General features: G+C 38.6%; 1 protein-coding gene across 3 annotated transcripts; it reads right to left on the bottom strand.

The window, feature by feature from the left end:
* Positions 1-3,410: 3,410 nt before the first annotated feature.
* On the bottom strand, positions 3,411-21,947 carry znf1035 (zinc finger protein 1035). Of its 3 annotated transcripts, none has more exons than XM_060870860.1 (4): positions 21,588-21,947; positions 20,553-20,632; positions 12,112-12,163; positions 3,411-12,040 (listed from the first exon to the last, which is right to left on the bottom strand). In XM_060870860.1, the coding sequence occupies exon 4, from the start codon at positions 11,922-11,924 to the stop codon at positions 4,227-4,229; it is 7,698 nt and encodes a 2,565-aa protein (XP_060726843.1). In that variant the 5' UTR covers positions 11,925-12,040; positions 12,112-12,163; positions 20,553-20,632; positions 21,588-21,947; the 3' UTR covers positions 3,411-4,226. The 3 variants fall into 3 exon arrangements, with proteins under 3 accessions (XP_060726843.1, XP_060726841.1, XP_060726842.1); XM_060870858.1 differs by having other exon boundaries at positions 3,411-12,025; XM_060870859.1 differs by lacking the exon at positions 21,588-21,947 and adding an exon at positions 21,439-21,483 and having other exon boundaries at positions 3,411-12,025.
* Between the last annotated feature and the right edge of the window lie 777 nt (positions 21,948-22,724).

The raw sequence follows: 22,724 nt of genomic DNA, 5'->3' as shown, positions 1-22,724 counted from the left end.
CATTGCATTTTCGAACTTCTGCACACATACTCCCCTAAAGTTCCCATAACTGTTGGAATAAGGGCCTCTTGTACTTTCTCCCTAGTCTGACACACATAATACTGTAAAAGCACATAACAATTATATAAAAACACTCATGCAATTTAAAATTTCCACTACACTGTATTCTAGCTCTCCTCACTACTGGCACATCAGTATTCATGCCCGATCATGAGATCAACACTAGACGAAAGAGAGCAGCACCCAAGTACAAAGGTTACATGCAGGCGGACCCATAGACCAGCACATTAGAGAATGTGGGATAGACAGAGTTCCTGGGAGGAGGAACTTCAGCAGTCTTGAACAAGATCTGGCCTATATGGACTTGACCCTGGCAAACAACACAGAGACATTAGCTACGTTTATCACTGGTGAACTGTCACGATTCCAAACCACAGTCGTACAGAATCTCCTAGTGTTAGACATGCTCATGCCAGAAAAAGGAGGCGTGTGTACCAACATTACTGACGTATTTGATCATATGAGAAATGCAATCAGACCCCCATTTTAGCTGGCTTACTGCTTTCTGGGGAGGCTGGGGGTATTGGCTGATACACACTCTGTTGCCCATCATCTTAATGGGGTTTTTACTGTTGTTGTGTGCCATATGCATTCATCAGCTGCTGTCCACAGCTTTGCAATGCCTGGAAACTTCAGCCCTTAATGGGCAAACAAAATACCAGCTTCTGCAGAGAACAGAGGACAAATTAGATGAATGGAGAGAGCAATTTCGAGACATGGACTTTCCGCCTGATCCAACACCAACTGACTATGCTCTGGCATTGGCAAATGATGGTGGATAAATTAGCTAAGCTTAGTTTTATTTTCTTACATGCCATCAAACGAGGTCTGTCCCTCACAAAAATAGCAACATGTTCTTAGTTTAGATTTGTAGCTTAACCTTATAGATATGGTTTTGATAATGACTGTTTTGTCACTAATCTGAGTTGTGCTTTTTCTCTTCTTATCCTTTGGTATGCTCAAACCAGAGGGGCCTATCCTTTGGGGAATAAAAGCAGTGTATATATCCAATGTTTAAGTTTTAGTTAATGAATATGTCATTGAAAACCCAAGGGAAAGATGATGTCTGATGTTTCATCTAATCTGTTTGATCTAGAATTTTGAATGACTTAAGAAATTGTTAAAATTTCATGTATATAGTTTGTCCTAAATAAAATATAAATATATAATAATGATATAATAATGTTTCTATATGATAATTGTTAATTTACAATAAATTCAATGTGTCAGACTAAGGATAAAGAACAAGATGCCCTTGTTCCAGCTGTTGACTTTGTACATGCTAGAAATATGGGAACTTTATGTTCCAGCTTTGGGAGTATGTGTGCATGTGCTCGATAAGAACTGAAAATGGAATGTGGCCTTGCCTGACTAAGTCTGAGGTGATAACTCAAAGGGAAACATCTTCAGTAACCAGGGCGGTTGCATGAACACACACTCACACGGGGTACAAAGTGGACAGCTGATACACTAGAATTTGCCTATTCACTGTGTAGACTGCCACCACAATCACGTCATTCCATTCTGTTTGATGACAAATCCATAAAAATCATGTTTGTTCCTCATCTTATCTCAGGGAGATCTTCCTTGCCACTGTCACTGCTGGCACTTGCTCATTAGGGATCTAAATCTATATTCAGATGGCAGTTATTTTGTTTTCATGATAATGTCTATTGTTAAATATGGTGAACAAATAAAATAGTGATGCATAAACTGACTAACACCAAGACCACTGTAGGACCATAGTTTTGCAAGAAGCTCGGAAAAGTCATATAGCTATATAGCCCTATATGCGTCTAGTCATATAGCATTCATTCTTTATTCCATTTATGGTGAAATCCATAATATTGTTAACTGATGTTCTATACCTATTTAATGACACATATCATATACACATTGTTTGACTTTCACAGAGCTAAACTAAAAAATTCTCACGCAAATTTCAAGGTGACAAAGTGAGGGCTCATTGTGGACATGTCAGCAATAGCTAAAAACACTTGAAAATCATTATTTTTAATTTGCTGTTTTTATTAAGGAAAAAGACAAAGGGCTCTTATGGCATGATTTATATATATAAATGAATGCATACATTTAAAGTTTAAAATGAATTTAAAAGTATTAATTTTAAATACTAAATATCTCTAACATTTATTCCTAATGAGCAAGCTGGTGGCACTGGGGTAAAAGAAAAACCTCGCTGATATGAGGAAGAAACCTTTACAGGAACCAGGCTTAGAAGGGAACCCATTCTCATTTGGGTGACACTTTACAGTAAATAATGTAAATGCCAATAATGTTATTTCTACAACAGTTTATAATAATGCAAATGAGAGCTCCTGAGGATTAATCAAATTTGTCAGGTCTGAAACTTCAAGGATGTGGTAGGTCACTGGTTAAGGTGCTACTGAGCATAAGGTTATGCATTTGAATCCCAGGTCCCACCAAGCTGCCACCATTCAGCCCCTGAGTAAGGCCCTTAAATCATAATTGCTCAGAAGTATATAAAATGAGATACAAAATACAACCAAGTTATCATGGACAAGGGCTAAATGCTGTAAATGTCTAAACATTTGTAAAAAAAAAAAATGCTGTAAACATTTAAATACATGCAAAGTTATAATGTATTTAATGAATATGAGGTGTTAATTGTGGTGTGAAAGCAAAATCTTAATGTATGGATTTTTAATAGTGTCCAGTTATACAGAGAACTAATAAACCACTTAATTTGCTCTTGGCTTCTTATGATTCTGAATCCAAAACAATCCTGATGTCCTTTCTCTGAAAATGCAATCAGATATACTATAAGAGTTATACAGCTTAAAAGAAATGGCATAGCATTCCTGACTGTTAATAATTATGTTGCAATTTGTGTGCATGTGTGTCTGTATGTGTATATATATATATATATATATATATATATATATATATATATATATATATATATATATATATATATATATATATATATATATATATATATATACACATATATATATACATATACACACACAATAAAATTTTAATATTTTGTAGTAATTTGGCTTGCATGAAATACTTTAGCTACATGTTGAGTGGCTATTAACATGTTTAATTTCCATACAAAACCGTAATAAAATTAATAGAATTGCAAAATTGGATTTGCTGGTCAAGAACAAGGCATTTTTTTCTTGGATAGCTAACATTTTAAAACACTTTAGCCTAATGTTACAGTTACTAATATTGTGATCTTCCTAAGTGGTTGACCTCTTACTTAAAAAAAAAAAAAAAGTCAATGCAATGTGACCAGGATTTGAGAATCTGCTTAGATACAGTACTATGAAAATCCTGACAGACAGACCACTAATGACAGCTATATTCAAATGGCTTTATTATCCAGAACTGAAAATTGAATACACCATAACGGTCTAAAAATTGTTTAAAATATAAAAAAAAAAAAGTTACATTGGGATATATATACACACACATACAAACATGTAGTCACTTGCCATGTTGTAACTACACCATGTCATGAAGTGCTTGGTAGGTGTTCTTAACCATCTGATAAGCAAATAGAAGATTAACAGTTATGAACAAAATAGAATAAAATGTTCCTAAGAAAACAGTAGATACCAAGAATCACATTTAAACATACAAAGGCATATATATACAACCCTAACAATCATATCAGTTTCATGATGACTTTATGTTTTTTTACATGTAAAACCAGTTAATTAGGGCATGAGAAAATTACTATAAAATAAAATGAATTCAAACAACTTGGGTCTGTGAATTAACCAAAAACATTTGAATAAATACCAAAAAAATTCAACAGGTTTTTGGATGGATATTTAATTCTGCTGTATAAAAAACCCAATTATTACACTATTTTGTAGTGATGTTATATTTACACAGCATGTCATGCATGCAAATTTTACCACAATAACAAATTTATCTGGAGTTCTCTATAAACACTAGAAGTTCAGTAGGCAGTCCTCTGAATTGCAGCAGTAAAAACAACCTGCTTGTATATGTACATATCAGAGTACTGTAATAAAAAAAAAAACTAGGAAAACAAGCACATGACTTAAAATGGAATAACATGAGAAGAATCTATACAGTTTGAATGTGTTCAGAAAATTGAATGACTAAGAATCACCTGCATTGCAGGAAATACTTTACAGTACACTTTACTCAATAACTGGACTTTGAAAGAGAATTGCAGATGGTGACTGAGATTGGAAAGTATCTGTTGAAGTCCCATGAGTTTTCTGATGTTCTTCTAAAAGATGTAGAAAAGCAAATGCTTTGTCGCACTCCGTGCATTCGTAGACAACTTGCCCAACGTGAGTTTCCTGGTGCTGTCTCAGTTGAGAAAGCAGGCCGAAAGATTTATAGCACATATCACATCTGTGGTCACCGCTTACTTTGGTAAACTTTTGCAATTCAGGATGCTTCTGTTCATGCCTTGAAAGATCATATGGTGTTCTATATGATTTGTCACAAATTGAGCAGCGGTACCTACGATCTGCATCATGGGTTTTACGGTGGGACAAAAGTGACTGTTCTGTTTTGAAGGAACTGGTGCACAAATCACATTGATATGGCTGCTCGTTGTGTTTTTGCTGATGCTGTGTAAGATACTTTTTTTTAGTAAAGCTTTTTCCACAAACCAGACACTTGAAAGGACGGTCAAATTCGTGCAACTTTTGATGCTCCTTTAAAGCGGTGTTGGAAGGAAATCGTTTGTTGCAGGTAGGGCAATTATAAAAGTCTTCTCCAACATCAACCTCCTCCTCTTCTTCGTTATTAGGAAGTACATCAAAAGAATTTTCTACACTTCTCTTTCTATCAGTGGTTGACAAGGATGAACATGAAAGATGTTTTTGGTGAACACAATAATGTTGGCGGAAGGCATCACTTCCAAGGAAGCTCTTTCCACATTCTGTGCACTCATACTGTGTAGCTGCAGACAAATGGCTCTGTTCATGTTTCTCAAGTTGTTGCTTAGTTGAAAATGTCTTGTTACAAACATTGCACATATTTGCATGTACAGATAGGTGATTTGCCAGCTCCAACACTTGAGAGAAACTCTCAGGACATATTGGGCATCTGTAAATTTTGTTCTGATTTGAATCATCTGTGTTCAATGTTTTCACTTTATCAGTTTGAGATTTGGAAGGCTCTTCACCACCATGTATTTGCAAATGGGTCAGAAAGTGATGGCGGTGACTAAAGCTCATGTGACAACTATTACACTGAAAGGACCGAGTTCCAGATAACTGATGAGTGAGCTGATGTTTTTTAAGATGAGAACCATGCAAGAAATGCTTGTTACAGTCTTTACACGAGTATGGGCGTTCTTTTGCTGGACTACAGCCATGCTCTGAGAGCTGTTCAGGATCTGGAAATCGCACATGACAAATTTCACAGCAATATTTGTATTGCTGAACAGTACTTAATGAAGGGCTGATTGACACTGGTGGAGATATTTGCTTTGCTGGAGGAATTAAGGGAGGAAGCTCTTCGTCTGCCTCCGTGTGGATTTTCCGGTGCTCGGCTCGGCTCGATTTGCAGGAAAAGTTTTTGTGGCAAAGGTCACAAGGAAAATTTTCATCACGATGCGTGATCATGTGTTCAGTCAGCTGTGAAGATCGCGTGAAACTCAAGTTACATTTTGTGCATCGATGGGGATGTTTTCGAACATGAGTGTGCTTATGTTTGCGCAATGCAAAGAGTGAAACAAAACCTTTACCACACATTTGACACTGAAATTCAGATTTGTGACTGCGCTGATGCTGCTGTAGATTTACAAGCTGAATAAAGCATTTGCCACATTCTTCACATTCATAGGGCTTTTCCCCAAGATGGCATCTCTGATGATCCTCAAGACCTTCTGATGTCAGGAATGTTTTACCACAGACATGACAAGGAAAATAAGGGGCAGAGTCAGAGTCATCATCGCTAACATCTTTATCGTCTGCATCACTTCCATCTGATTCATTGTTGTTTAACTGAGGTTCAGTGGTAGCATTTTTAACATCACCAAGGCTTTCTGAACGCCCCTTATGTTTAGCCCTGCAGTGTTTCATATAAGACCGTCTGATAGTGTAAACTTTATTACAGGGATAGCAAGTAAATAATTTAGGAGACAACCCTTCTGGTTTCATAATAGGCTTGACTGTTTTGAGGGGTTCACTAGCTGAGTGAGTCAGCCTTTGGTGAGTACTCAAGGATTTAGAAGTCCAAAACCTCAAATCACATGTTTCACAAACAAAAGGCCGATTAGGGTCATGGCAAGATCTGTGTATGTCCAAATCAGAGGGATAGCGAAAGCTTCTAAAGCATACTGGGCAGGTATTCTTAACTGTTTCCTGATGCTGGGTTTTCACATGTCTTTGCAGCATGCCTGCATGATCAAAGGTCTTACCACAAATGTGACAGCGGTTGCTTTTCCCTAACCTACGCTCCTGATCTTCACGTCCATGAGCCTCAAGATGACTTATAAGCATAAGCCCATCTGTAAAACTTTGCTCACATTCAGAGCACTGATATTTGTGAACAACTGTATCTTCTTTGTCCGCATTTCCTTTATCCTGGTCTTTACATGAAAACTTTGTCTGGAGCACACCAGTTCCTGTTGTGTTTGAGCCTTCATTAAAGACTAGGACTTCATCATTAGGAGTACACTCCAATTCTGTTGAAACCGCATCATTTGTGCTACATTCATTTCTTGAGTCTTTTAAACCCTTACATTTTCTCATGTGTTTCTCTTGTACCTTTTTGCTCCAAAACCCTTTGTTGCATTTTTTGCAAGAAAGGGGGTATTTTGTTGTGTGAATGCGCATATGCATACCAAGCCCACCGCTGTTTATAAACCTCATGTTACACTGCTCACACTCAAATGGTTTCTCCCTTGCACAATCAGTATTTTCAGACCCACTCTTAGCATATATTTGAAAGCTGTCCTGCAAGGTCTCAGCACAATCATCATCTACTGGTTCCTCCTTAATGGGCAAATTACTTGATAATGTCTCATACTCAGGAATACCTGACGGCTGTAGTCCATCAGATATGTGTTTTGTTAAAATATGCTGCTGAAGCTGGGAGAACAACAAAAAGTGTTCATTACAGCTGACACAGGAAAATGCCTTGACCTTCGAATGGCTGGAAATACTGCTTACATTTACAGGGCAGTCTGTGGATTTTAGGCTGATGATACAGTTGTTTTGATGCTGTTCAAGAGCTTCTTGAGTAAACAATCCCCCACATTTGTCACAAAGCACCTTAGGACCTTGTCTTTTCCCACTGCATTTAGTCAAATGCCGCTTTAAATAGTCTCTTCTGATGAAACGTTCATCACAGCTGGCACAACCAAATGGCTTTTCCCCTGTATGAAGACGGGTATGCATTTTTAATTGCGTTTGGGTTTTAAAGCGCCGAGGACAGTACTCACACGGGAACTTCCATTTATTGGAGAAGTGTCCCTCTATACGTTGCATGAGTTTGGATGTTTCTCTGCAAGATTGCACTTGAGTATTTAACGCTGTTGGCATTTTCCCTTGTTCCAAGCACTCTGCTGAGGACATGCTACAATTCACCCTGACGCTGTGTCTCTTCAGGTTGTCCTGAGAGGTAAATCCACTACCACATCTTTTACAGGAAAATGGTTTGAAAGTAGAATGTAGCATGGAAAAGTGCCTTGTTAAGTTGGTGTGGGAAGAAAACGTCTTTGAACAAGAGCTGCATTCAAACACATCACTCTGTGTATGTTTCTTGGCTTGAGAGCCAGCATGATGAGCTTTCTGTTCAAGATTCACATCAAGTTGTTGCTTTTTGCCTCTACATCGATTCTGGTGATACTTCAGGTGATCATATCGAGAAAAACAGTTTTCACACGTTTTACAACGATAGGGCTTAACTTCTGTGTGAGTAAGAATGTGCCGTCTGAGATTTCTAGGTTTTGTAAAAGTTTTTGTGCAAAAATTGCACTTCAACTCTTCGCCATTTTCGCCAATGATTACTGTGCATTCCTTTAGACTGGATGCACTCTGCAAACCTGGAATATGTTTGGTTTCTTCAGATTCATTCAGGCTTTTTGCTTCATGTTGCCTCAACACACCATCACACAAGGCCTCATGCTGTTGACAGGAGCTCTTATTGCTATATTTCTGATTACAATGGTTACATGCAAATTGCTGTTTTCCCAAGTGAGAATGAAGATGTCTTAGTAAGACAGACCTGTACTGGAACCTTTTAGAACAATGTGGGCATCGCTCCTTTAAATGATCCTTTTTCATCCCTATATCTTTTGGAATTCTACATGTTCTGTTTGTAACAACTAAATTAGTACTTTTACATTTACTCTCATGTGCATTTCCAGATTGTTCACTTTTGAACGCCTCTCCTGGACTGGATTCCTTGGCGGTGCAGCGTTTCCGATGTCCATAGATCTTATTCTTTTTGTAATATTTCCCACACTTAAAACATGATACAAGATTGTTAGCCAAGTGAGCGTTTTCATGCATCTTCAAATGACTTGACCTGCCAAAAATGTGTGGGCAGTATGAGCATCTAAATTGTTTTGGAACTTTTCCTGACTTCGACACTGCTGTTACTTCACATTTCTGTTGTGTTTGAGCTGTGGTTAATGTAGAGATAGGTTTTTCCTTTGGTCCCTTGCATTTCACTTCATGAAATGCGAGAGGTTCCTTCCGCTGAAAATGCTTTCCACAGATCTTGCAGGGAAAGGGTCTTTCACCAGTGTGCAGACGGAAATGCCGAATCAGTGTAGCTCGACTTGTGAAATTATGTTTGCAAACTGGGCACTTAGAAACAGAAGGTTTTGGAAGGTGACTTAAACAGTGCTCACTAATTGCTTCAGAATCAACAAATGCCTTTTGACATATTCCACAATTAAAGGGCTCCTTATTACTCCTTATTTCTTTCACATGTTCATCTGCAGACTTTTTGGTTGGTGAATTCAGCATGCGTTCTTTCTTTGCATGAGTTGCAACATGTCGGAGCAAGTACACAGGAAACTTGAATTGCTTTGGGCAATCAGGGCACTGAAGCATGCCCTTTGTTATGTGGGATTGTCTATGTTTCAACAAATCGGCAATAGTAGGCACAATTTTTTTACAGACAGAACACTGTATCCTTCGCTTGTGGATATTTTTGTGAGTTATTAAGTGTCCACGTCGTATAAAACTTTTTCCACACTCCAAGCAGCGGAAGGGTTTCTTTCCCACATGTAGCTGCAGATGATTCTTCAATGACTCGCTTGAAATGAAGCTTTTATCACAGAAACTGCAAACGATAGGGGGACTAGTGACCATATCAGAAGAATTTGGGCTTGAACACTCTTGGTTTTGAGGTGCTTCTTTGTTTGAGTCTGGTTCTTTCACATTAGTAGGGCTGTCATGTTTTCCCACTTGTGCTGTAGAACGCTGAAGCAGTGAGTGTTTCTTCATATGCCTATAGACTCCAGATTTGTGCGCAAATGAAGCTGAGCACACTTTACATTTAAAACTTGACAAATTCTCTGTTGGCAGCACTTGCTTTTCCTCTTTTTCCTCTTTGATATTTTCCTTGACCAGTTTCTTTTTGCATGTTAGTCTCAGTAGCTTATATTGCTCAAAGCATTTCTTTTTAATATGCCTATTCCGATTACAAGACATGGAAAATGTTTCGTCGCACATAGGGCATTCATACCTATTTCCCACTTTTCCTTTTCCTTTTCGCATATATTCTTTCAAACACTGCTGTCGCATGTGTCTGGTTCGGTTGTAGGAGTACCTAAAGATCCGTGGACAAATGGGGCAAGCAAATCCACTAAGAAAGCTACCTCTAATAGGTGGGTTAGTAATACGTTGCTTTGTGGCATTTCCAGAACATAGCTCCTTATGTTTGTCAAGATTCCAGGAATATTTAAAAACCTTCTTACACTTTGTACACTTAAAAGGATTTGCACCAGTGTGTGACCTAAGGTGTACTTTCAGTTGTGCTCGGAGTTTGAAACTTTTTCCACAAATAGAGCAATCTATTTTTTGTGGAGATGGCCTGTCCTTGTTTATGTCTACAAGTTTCACAAAACAATCGTGAATCGTAAAAGCCGGTTTAGTTTGATCTTTTGGGACCTTTTCTGAAACTTTTCTCTGTTCATTGGGTTCTAGTATCATAGGAGAGCATTTGACCTTTTGTTTGTGTGCAAGAAGTTTTTTTGCATTACTGAAGTATAAGCCACAACAATTACACCTATGCGGTGTTACAGTTCTGTGCCTTTGCTCGTGATCTTTATGGTAAGATACTTTAATGAACGGTTTTTCACAGTACTTACATAGGTATTTCGCATTAAGCTTCTCTGTAAGTTGCTTGGTAGATGACAATACTGTAGACAGTTGCATATCTTTTTGTTTACACAAATGTTCTGCCAATGTTCCAGTAGAAATATAGGCTCCACAGGTGAGGCAATACTGAAATGCATGCTCAAAATGTTCATCATGGTGATGTTCAATAAGTTCATCCAAATTCTGCCAGTTCTTCTGGCACACAGAACAAATGTACATGTTTCCATCTTTAGCATTATGCTTGGTTGTCTTTACAAGAACAACAGGCTGTAGTTTTCTCATGAACTTCTTGGAGGACAGCAAGGAAGCACTGTTTATAATTCTGGTATCATGGGTACTTTCAGTTCTGGCTAAGCCCTTAATGAATTGGTCTTCTAAAGGCTCACTTTGTTGTCCAGGATCCTGAGACACAGAAGTGCTACTGCAGGTTCTTTGTATAGTGGGTTCCAGCAGACCATTATCTGATGCCTCTTTTATCTGAGCTCCGGTTACAGATCCAAGTGTGGAATGATTAACTTCACAATTCTGGGAATCCTGAGTCATACTCTCAGACAGTAAAACGTTTGCAGCATTTGGGTCTGATTTTGTATTGTCCAGACTGGTGAGACCAAAACATGACTGTAAGAATTCAAAACTGCTGTGTTCAACCTCTTCACTGTTCTTTGTCCTGTTATACTCCGGTTCATTATCATGAGCAGTGTTTTTAACATCATGTTTAAATTTATATTCTGGAGTATTGTTTTTGGCCTCACAAGTGGTGTTCCCTTTTAAGTGGCAATCATTTTGTACACCTATATTTTCATTGCTATTGGTATTCTCCTTGCCATCTTCTGTACTCTGATGTGCACCATTTATATCCAAAGCACAAACAGAACTTATTTGAGTAGTGTCTTTGGAAATCTCACTACTTTCAGTAACACCACAGTTTGAGGTCTGGAAAAGAAATCCTGATTTCGTTTGTTCCTCAGTTTTCAAAGGGCACCCATTTTCGCCTTCTGTGGTCTTGAGATCTGAGCACTGAAATTCAAGATTTAAGAGGTTCCTTTCTTCTCGGTCATCACCATCTATTACATTATCAATACTGCCACATCGTCCTTCAACCTCTGTCTCGGAAGCTCTCGGAAGCTCTTGCTTTTCTGTAGCATGGTCACTTGCTGCCTCTATTTCCAATTCATTTTTATCCCTTGAATTTCCTGCATCTGGAAGTTCAGAAGACTGGTCAGGGTTTTTTTCCAAGGCATTCAAAAGGTGACCAAAGTCTGCTTCAGAACAGCTGCTAATATCAGAGTAATCCTCAAGATTAGATACAGTCAATAAAGCAGGATCTAGTGCTGACCCATACAAAGGTTTATCAAACACAAGTGGTTCAGTTTTTGAAAAAGTAATTTGTTCTGGCATAATATGGTTTTCCCCATCATGGCTCGTTTCGTGGTTTGTGTCTTGCACAGAATTTGCTACTGAATTCATACAGTTCAATTCTGATGAAGGAATTACAGAATCCATCACACTTGAAAGATCATCTTCAATAAAATGATCCATGTGTCCAAATTGGTCATCTGATTTGCTCAAAATCTTTCACTCAGATGAATTCTGAATCTCTGAATTCTGCCCATGAGTCACTGCATTACAGTCAGGAGACTCTGCAAGATAATTTACTTAAGTATTATTATAATATTACATCTATTACTGTAAAAAATTTTAAGTAGCAAATGAACACTTTACTCACTGAAATTGCAGAGACCATCAGTGGAAGGGCTGCAATTCACCAGTATGAAGAACTGCACAAAGGGGGAAAAGTATAATAAATCCAAAAACAAAACAAAGACATGGACAGAATAGTGGACAAAGACAACTATTTTTTGCAAGCGAAATATCTTTTGCACATACTTCTACCACATATTTAAGCATTTTAAAATCGAGCATTATATTTTTAGTCATAGACAGACATGCATTGTTCATAATGCTCTAAGCATTTATACCACATAAAACAGCAAAATTTCCGAATGTGCTATAAAGAGTGATTTAATATTGTACAATGTACAAGTTCATCATATCGTAAAAAGAAAGTCTCCCAAAACATCTGACTGCATAAACAATGTGTCCTTGGAGACATAAACATGATTGACAAACTGAGAACTAAAGCACAAAATAAAGCTCAAAAGTCTGCCAAGATGCCTGAAAGTATTGTGGCATTTGGTGTTGTTTCTATGCAACTGAAGAGCTCTACTTAAACGTTATGGGGCCACACGCTCAAATAACAAAACACGTGCTGGTTGCTGCATGAAAGAAATTAATGGGGAAAAACTGGACACCAGATCACTGTTCCCCTGAAAACACTAATCTAGACAGTGTAACTCTTGAGGCTTGCAAAGCTTAACATAGCCTTATTCATAGGGGAAGTTCCAGTTATGGCACAGCTCAACTGCGTGCACCTATATTAAAAGGCACAATTGTAAAGCAAGCAGTGACTGCTTTCTTAAAGACTGGTATTTAAGTTGTTGCTGATGGTGCAACCAACCCGTGTGACGACAGGGTTTCCTACAGGGGAAATATGAGTAGACCATAGCTCACCTTTGATTATGTGGCCTTAAAAGGCACTACAGTCAGAGGCATACCCAACTTACAAAATCACATCATGTGTCGCATTCACTAGCTTTTCTACCGCTAATACTGGAGCAGTTGCACTAACTAACTGTCTGATGCCGACCTCTCTAAAGGAGCTAACAAATAATTCACTTCTGATGATGTTGCTTAAGGCCAGGATATTGAATCTCTCACACCCAAGAAAGAATAGTGGTTGGCACAAAGTACATGAATGAGACCAGAGGAATCAGTAAGCATTGAGCACCTGGGTACCTCTTAGGCCTGCTGCCAAAGAATGGATTTTCCGATGACCAATGGCATCTCATGTAACAGTTGATTTGGACATATTTAGCCTCTGCTCTCAGACTGTTAGAAGCAACACACACACACAAACACACACTCACTCTGGGTCACCCATCCAAATCATTGAATTAAGGTGTTTCAATCACTTACATGGCCTCAGGCCTAAAAATCAATTCAAGCGTGGTACAATGATTGGTTGCCACCTGTGGAATAAGGAGTGACAAATCATGTTTCTTTGTCTGGCAATCTGACGTACGAGTCTGGGCTTTGTGGTTCTCAGGAGTACGGTACATGCCTAACTGTATTGTGAAACGTGTAAAGTTATTTTTGGAGGAGGGATTATGGTGTGGGGTTGTTTTTCAGGGGTTGAGCTTGGCCCCTTAGTTCCAGTGAAAGCATGCTATATCAAGTATACCAAGACATTTCAAACAATTTCATGCTCCAAACTTTGTGGGAACAGTTTAGGGATGGCAACCCAATAGAACACCTTTGGGATTAATTGGAGCAGAGCCAGGCCTTCTCATCCAACCTCACAAATGCAATTCTAGAAAAATGGTCAGAAATTCCCATAAACACACTGGTAAACCTTGTGGAAAGCTTTTCCGGAATTCAATATTAAACCCCACGGATAAAGAATGGGATGGCATTAAAATGTGTGCGCATGTAAAGGAAGACATCACAAAACATTTGCCAATATAGTGTACTTTCCTTTCAGGCTAGGATGCTGTTTGGTGCAACAGGGGCACTAGGACCATGTAGTCCCAGTGTAAATTCAGAGAATATAGCACATGTAGTATTGAAATTTCAAATGTGGGCTTGAACTTCTGGCCAGTTTTTAAATATGCTCACAACACTAAATTAGTTGACAAAAAATGTCTCCTGAGGCTCTGCAATAATGCACCATCAATGCAACATACACATCTAGGGGGTTGGATCACAACAGTGGAGGTTCCCCAGTGTTGGGATTGGCTAGGCAAAGGTGAACATTGTTGCTATGGCTGCTATTGTTGATATGGTTCTCTCTAGCAGAAATGGACAGAGTTTGATACAGGATGATCTGGCGCTGAAAAGGACTCAGCAAATTTGTAAAACATTCTGGCAACATGATTCTTCGCATTCTATGTACGATTCAGTAACTAGTGCACATGGTCCTATTCATGGCCCCTGTGGTGGAGGTCATAAACCACCCAAATGAGGATGGGTTCCCTTCTGAGCCTGGTTCCCCTCAAGGATTCTCTCCCTTATCTCAAATGAGATTTTCCTTGCCGCCGCTGCCGATCTGCATCAATCTGAAAAGATCCAGTTCTATACAAATGAAAAACTTCACATCTTCAAAAGGTTATAGCTTTTATCTATGTAACTGAACCATTGGAGTGAATCACCAATTAAAAAGAGTCAAATTGAAAAAACACAAGTTGCATTGAGCTCCGGCAAAGAGTGAATAACGAGCACCGAGAAGAGGTAGGAATGCTTGCCTGCTCATGAACACGTTGCAAAAAGTGGTCTGCCACCAACTGGACCAACTTTCCTAATGATGCTACACAATGACCCATTTTGTCCTCCCTTCTGTCATAACTGTTCCAGCACTAGCAACAATGTTGGAGGTCTAGCCCGTCCCTTCTGACAGGAGCCTCCATCAGCTGGTGTTTCGGACTGGGCTTTGAATGCAAATGGGGACACAGAACAGTAGAAATCCTGCTGCAAAAATCGCTTGCTTAAGGTGCGGGTACTTAAGGTAGCATGATGTGGAAGGGAAGCTGTAAGTCCCAACAGCAAGCTGGAAAAAAAAAAGAATGGTAGCTCAGTGGTTAGGAGGCTGGTTTGGAAGGGCATATATTCAAATGCCAAGCTGATAACCAAACTGCTCAGTTGTGCAAATGACATGAAAATAAGTCTCTCTGGATAAGGGCATTTACGAAATGATATAAATGTTTCCCAGGATAACAGTAACATACAGCTCTTTGTACTTTTCTTTCTCTCCTCAGTTCATCTTCCCCCTTTTATCATTACAACAGCTCATTGCAACGGATTGCAGTCAATAACACAATTCAGCACAGTTGTGTGATCCTGACCACTCACTTCCCTTGGCTTCAGCCACCATTTGCAAACCAGCACTCGACAACAGCCCCGCATTCACATCATGTAATACATAGTAATGTTCACTTTATCAGCTCAACTATGTGAAGGACTCAACTCGGTGAGAAAAAATATTTTCTTGGAAAAACAATCTGCTTTAATGTTTCTAAGCATTGTTGAGTGCAGGAGAAAAGATTCATTCATAAATCACAGCACAGGCATCATTGTAGGGCGGGTCAGGATTTCTCTCAAGCACCTTCAGCTCCTTTTCTTTGTAAAAGAGCATCAAAATGTCTAAGAAGAGCTCATGGGCTCTTCTTGACTTGAGGGGACATTCATTGTCCAAGTCCCAGCTAGGCCCCATGACTGAGAAAGGCAGGATTGTAACGGGATTGCCACAGGACGGAACATCAAAAGGTGCTTAGATATGGAGGACAGTTTGTTCACATATGCCAAGCAATTCATTCATATGCTGGCTGCAGCTTAACTGTACCTGAGAGGGTGGCAGTAGAATATTTTGTACATCAGAACCCAGCTTGATTACCCAAGTTGTCCAACTTACAAAAGGACCACGTCTGCATGCATGAACTCGAACATTATATACCCACCTTCAGGAATTTTCCTACTCAAGCCCCATGAAACATGAGATTACCAAGGATGGCTAACTTGAACAATGGTAGCAAAAATCACCAGTCCTGGCATAATTGTCAACTGCATTCTTGCTCTAACCTGAGATGAAAGGTGCCCTTGGCAAGTCTGCTGAGGCTGCAGAAAACATTTCATGCAGAGTACCCAAGGATGGTAGTGAGTCAGATGCCCCAGAGCTCCACAGTGGCACGCCACCTTGGGCATTACAAGATGTGTCTCTTAGTAATCAAAAAACAATACATCAGACCTTGGAGGATTTGGGCAGTGTCCTAGGCAGTCACTGATCCACTAAACCCTGATTCACACCGAGGCTTTTGAAGTATTATGGAAGTTGAAATGAGGTGAACGATGTTTGATTTGGGCCACTGTTTCAGGCCCAAAGGAGATTTACCTCTGAAATAGATGACTGGGATTGACACCAGGATTGGTGTCAATATGCTAAGCTATTTTAGAGATACAAGTTCATGTGCATTTCAGAATAATAGGTATATTTTTCCCCCCTTCAAAATCAAAAATCTTCCAGGATAACTATTTGATAATTTTTATTTAAAATAAAATTTTATTTTAAAATTTATTTAAAATAAGCAATTAGATACAAAAATTGATTAAACCAAATAATTTGTTATGGACCTAACCACATGTATAGATGTCAGGATGTTTCTTTCAGTAATTTCTGAACAAAGGCAAAGTCTCAATTTAGTAGCATTTGCTACTTGGGTTGAATCATGACACCAGTATTTCCACTTTAATACCAATACAGTTGTGTGAAGAAACTAGTTGCAAGAAGAACAATAAGTACTTTTTAGAGCCTTAGCTAAAGTCAAATTCAGCAGAGATCTCACCAGGTGCGAGAATGCGTAATATGAATCCATCATTTGCTTACAATACCTGTAGTATGCATACCTACAACATAGAACGTATCACATGCGATTTAAGTCTTGAAAAGTCATGTGTACTCAAGCATTAGTCTGCAGACAAGCTGGACACCAAACCCCTAGTTATACATGTCACTCTACAAAGATCACCTCTTCCTGGTCCTTATATCAAGGTCCATCACTCCAAGAATTCTGTGATGTTGATACCTGGCATCTTCAGAGTGGTCAAAATCAGTGCTTCTTGTTTCTATTTTTATTGTCTCAAATGCCTAAAAATATATTAGGGAGGAAGCTAGTGTAGAAACACATCTGGTTCTGCAGTGACCTTGACCATGTGTGTATTAATTTCAAAATCTAATCTAATTAGTTAACCTGAATACAAGAAAACCCAAAACGGCAGAAACCCACCGTTATTAAAAATCGAAATGGAAAAAGTCAAAATGCAGAAGCAAAGGTGACATGTAAATCAAAAGGGCAGACTGATGACAAGCAGCCATTCAGAAGGTTTTAGTGGTCATACAATGAAGCACAGCATTCAAAGTTCTTATATGAGGTTGTATGAAGTCTGATGGTATGGGAGAACTTCTCTGATGGTGTCGTGAATTCACAGAAATGCTTCAAAATCTTGAGCAAAACAATCTCTACAAAGCCTGTATAATCTGGCACTTTCAACCAGTCAATAAACTGTCTTCCACAGACAGTTTGTGGAGAAATGCATCTGATATAATAGGGACCAACTTCATCAAGCAGCATGACAATGACACAAAACTCACTTCCAACACAACAAAGCACTTCAAAGAAAAATGTAGACAGTTTATGACTGGTCATATCAAAATCACTAAACCTTAATCCAACCAAGCATGCATTTCATCTCCTGAAGAGAAGAGTAAAGAGAAGAAATCCCCCAACGCAAACAAAAACATGGGAGTGCAGTATATGCATGCACTACAAATAGTAATACTAGGAATTGTAAAGTCTGAGTTACTTGATAGATGCTAGGAAGAAATGGGCAATTTTTATATATATTTTTTTTAAATATAAATTGTTAAAATGTAATTGACAATGTCTAAATATTTACAGTATATAGCATTGCACCTGAACATACAGTGGATACGGAAAGTATTCAGACCCCTTTAAATTTTTCACTCTTTCATTGCAGCCATTTGCTAAAATCAAAAAAGTTCATTTTATTTCTCATTAATGTACACTCAGCACACCATCTTGACAGAAAAAAAGACATAGAAATTTTTGCAAATTTATTAAAAAAGAAAAACTGAAATCACATGGTCATAAGTATTCAGACCCTTTGCTCAGTATTGAGTAGAAGCATCCTTTTGAGCTAGTACAGAAATGATTCTTCTTGAGAATGATGCAAGAAGTTTTTCACACCTGGATTTGGGGATCCTCTGCCATTCTTCCTTGCAGATCCTTTCCGGTTCCGCCAGGTTGGATGGTGAACGTAGGTTGACAGCCATTTTCAGGTCTCACCAGAGATGCTCAATTGGGTTTAGGTCAGGGCTCTTTCTGGGCCAGTCAAGAATGGTAACATCATGTTCTGAAGCCACTCCTTTGTTATTTTATGTGTGTGCTTAGGGTCATTGTCTTGTTGGAAGGTGAACCTTTGGCCCAGTTAGGTCCTTAGCACTCTGGAAGAGGTTTTCTTCCAGGATATCTCTGTACTTGGCCGCATTCATCTTTCCTTCAACTGCAACCAGTCATCCTGTCCCTGCAGCTGAAAAACACCCCCATAGCATGATGCTGCCACCACCATGTTTCACTGTTGGGATTGTATTGGGCAGGTGATGAGCAGTGCCTGGATTTCTCCACACATACCGCTTAGAATTAACACAAGAAATGTGTCTTGCACTGGGGAGAGGCTTCCATCGGGCCACTCTGCCATAGAGCCCCGACTGATGGAGGGCTGGAGAGTTGACTTTCTGGAACTTTCTCCCATCTCCCTACTGCATCTCTGGAGCTCAGCCACAGTGATCTTTGGGTTCTTCTTTACCTCTCTCACCAAGGCTCTTCTCCCACAATTGCTCAGTTTGGCTGGACGGCTAGGTCTAGGAAGAGTTCTGGTCATCCCAAACTTCTTAGATTTAAGGATTATGGAGGCCACTGTGCTCTTAGGAACCTTGAGTATTGCAGAAATTCTTTTGAAACCTTGGACAGATCCGTGCCTTGCCACAATTCTGTCTCTGAGCTCGTTGGGCAGTTCCTTCAACCTCATGAATCTCATTTGCTTTGACATGCACTGTGAGCTGTAAGGTCTTATATAGACAGGTGTGTGCCTTTCCTAATCAAATCCAACCAGTTTAATTAAACACCGCTGGACTCCAATGAAGGAGTAGAACCATCTCAAGGAGGACCAAAAGAAATGGGACAGCAAGTGAGTTAAATATGAGTGTCACAGCAAAGGGTCTGAATACTTATGACTGTGATATTTCAGTTTTTCTTTTTTAATAAATTTGCAAAAAATTCTACATCTGTTTTTTTTCTGTCAAGATGGGGTGCTGAGTGTACATTAATGAGAAATAAAATGAACTTTTGATTTTAGCAAATGGTTGCAATGAAACAAAGTGAAAAATTTAAAGGGGTCTGAATACTTTCCGTAGCCACTGTACATATTTCTATTTATGAATTATGACAAAGTTATTGTTAGTTCAGCTATCTACCACAGTAGAGTTTACATCTATGGAGGAATGTCAAATTAACATGGCTGTTTATGACATGAAAAATAAACCAGAATAGCATATCAGCCCTGCTAGTTTTTGTTCCCCATATGAATCACTGAGCCACAGCTACAAATGAACTGTTTTCCTGCTTATAAAACAACAAGTATGAGAACTGACTGTTTACTTGCTGCCTAATCTATTTCAACCCTTGGCCACTTTATGTGCAACATTAAAAAGTTAATCAAAGATTATTCACTTCAGCAGTTGTTTTAGCGTTACTGAAAATGTGGTGTTACAGGATGGTGACACAATAAAATCAGTCATTAGTCACTGTGTGTCAAATCACAAATGATGAGGAAACAATAAGGGCCAAGCTCTAAACATCAATAAAATAATAAATAATTATTACAAAAAATATGTTCATTTCTTTTGGGAAAATTATTTAAAAAAAAAATTCTGCCAGTTCTTATTTATCCATTTGAAAGCCCTACAAAACAAATATGAAATAAGCAGAGACAGTTTTCACATTATTTCCTTTTCTGGAAAAATGAGAATGTTGTTTATGCAGGTTGGCAGTTTTGTGAAAGGAATAATTATACATTTTTTTATGTTAAAGATTTATTTATCTAGATTTTTGTTAAGAACGACATTAAGCATGTCTGACATAATAGGTACTTGCATTTAAATGCACGTTAGATTTTTTAAAGCATCAATAGAAGGGTATAATGAATAATCTTTTCAAATTTAGTGGCTAGGATTTACATAGTTATGTGGGAAGAATAAAGCGACCCAAGGACTGTGATTTTTAGAAAGTGCATGGAAAAATGTTAAAACTATAGATTTAAACTAAACACTTAATATTTTTCCAAAAGTGGTGGCAACAAATTCATATCATATCATCATATAAATAGATAGATAAAGTCTTGCATGCCTCAATTGAACTGGCATCCATGCAAATGCACTTAGTTTCATGAAGAAAAAGTCATAATTAAACCACACAAACATACCATGCTGTATATATTTAGAGCTTCAACATCCACTTCAGCAGGGTCATCTTGATACTTGAAATGTCAACTCTTGTGGTTCTCTAAAGAATAAAAAACACACAATATTACTTGATTTATGACAAGTGACATACTGGACTTATGACTTTATAATATCTAACATAGTAATATAACTAAACACCCTGGTGATGTAACATCTAATAAATGGCATTTTCTCTAAATGGCATTAACAAAAGAGCATCATCTAAGGTGACTGGAGCAAATTCATGTAACCTTAAACACACACACACACACCTTGTCACTGAATTTACCAAACTTACTACTGTGATAATTTATCACCAACTACATGTTAGCCAATATTATGTTACTTTCAAAATTAGTAGATTTAAAAACTTAGCAATTAAATAAGTGTCGCTGCTTTCACTATAACAACTAGCTAGCACACGAGTACATCTACAAAACAAACCTCGACGGAAGTATCTAGCTTATGTACTCAAATGCTAGCTAAACAGCTAGCTATTAATGAGGTAAAGTTCACTGCCAGCTAAGCTGACTAGCTGATCTGGTCAAATTAATTATTTATAAGCTAGAAAGTGACCAGGATACCGATTTTTTTTTTCTCTATATGCAGCACTAACTATATAACAATGTCGTCCTTTACAAACTTCAACAGCATCATTAAACACATTAGGCAACCAGCTACTTCCCCGAATATGATGATAAGGTAGCTAATAAATTAGCTGCAGAGTTAGCCATGGTAAGTCAAGACAAAATAGGCCATGGGCTTGGACTAAAGCGCAGCCTCTGCAATCCAAAATGAACGTGGCCCAAACAAAAAGCTTTTATTAACGAAACATAACTGCAAAGTTATATATCTATATATACAGACGTTATCTCTTCTATTGCCGAAGCAAATGTTAGCTGGTGATCTCCACGCCTGGCGCTGAATCTGCTTGATTTGTCTTTCAACAAACGCAGCCTAAGGTTCCCACAAGAGCACACGTTCAGTGTCCGCACGTTTCGTCGCGGGCGACTTACCGTCGTTCTGAGGAAAGGTGTTGTTTCCTTGCTCCCGACGTACCAAGGCACCTTGCAAGGCAGCACTACTACATATATACGTACCCAAGTCCTTGTAGAAGGAGTTGCGTGAAATGTTAAAATAACAGAATCGTTAATAAATTGCCGTTAGTTTCTTCCACACAACACATCCCCAAACAATGTGCAGAAACCCGGGATATTTCGCGACAACCACCACCTAAACCAATCAGATTAAAGTACAAAGCGTGTAGGTCCCGCCTTCGGTTCTACGGGGCCTCCATTTCAGCGTCCATTATGCGCAATCTCTTGTGCCTTTGCGCATGTTCCTACAGCTGAGGTTGTGTAAGATGGCTGCACGGTTGTTGCCAGACTTGGCCACATGACTGACGACGGAACCGTCCAGCATTTGCTGTGGAGCCATTTTTGTCTGCTGTGCCTGTGTTAGGGTGCTACCTCCTAGTCCTGACAATGTTCCTACTGTTTGTTCTGATAGTTCATGCACTTGATGGCACAAGCTTGAACATGCCAGCCAACAGAATATGACAATATTAATCTGTGGTGCTCTAATGTCTGTTTTAGCAAGCAAGCAAGCCAAGGAGCCATATATGAACCTTTGTGTATTATTGTTTTTATACAAACTGGCCAGGGTAAATGCAAAAGTATGAACTCCAAAGTGGCAGGTTATATCATGTGTACCAAAACTTGTGGCCCTATTCTTTCCCTAACTACTTGATAACCCAGTGTTGCTTTAGGAAAACCCTTCTTAAGACAAGTAACAAGAACCCAGATTTGACAAAGTTGGGCCAGGACTGTTGAGGTCGCTAGGAATAAACTGAAGAACCTCTGCTTTATGTATACAAATTAAACAGTAAAACAAGCTGTTACAACCCAACATGTTCCCTATGACCTGGATAAATGTTAGGATCAAGTTAGCTCAAACTATCAGATCCTTTAACCAAAAACTGCAGTACACAGTGGCAAATATCTTTGCACCATACCTATTTAAGATAGGTACAAAAATAATCTCTTCAGCCCTTAACAAAACACCTGGTCATATATCATGACTTGACATTTGGAGTTACCAAAGTAAAAAATAATTATTGGAATTTATGGAAAATTGTTTCACCCCACCCTGAT

Source organism: Tachysurus vachellii, chromosome 5, assembly GCF_030014155.1.
Source record: "Tachysurus vachellii isolate PV-2020 chromosome 5, HZAU_Pvac_v1, whole genome shotgun sequence".
NCBI lineage: Eukaryota > Metazoa > Chordata > Actinopteri > Siluriformes > Bagridae > Tachysurus > Tachysurus vachellii.
The sequence above is the reverse complement of the archived record's forward strand: the minus strand, read 5'-3'. Positions and strand labels throughout refer to the sequence as shown.

Bases quoted from the DNA above. Each gene is read 5' to 3' on its own strand.
- znf1035 (XM_060870860.1), bottom strand. From the start codon at position 11,924: ATGGATCATTTTATTGAAGATGATCTTTCAAGTGTGATGGATTCTGTA.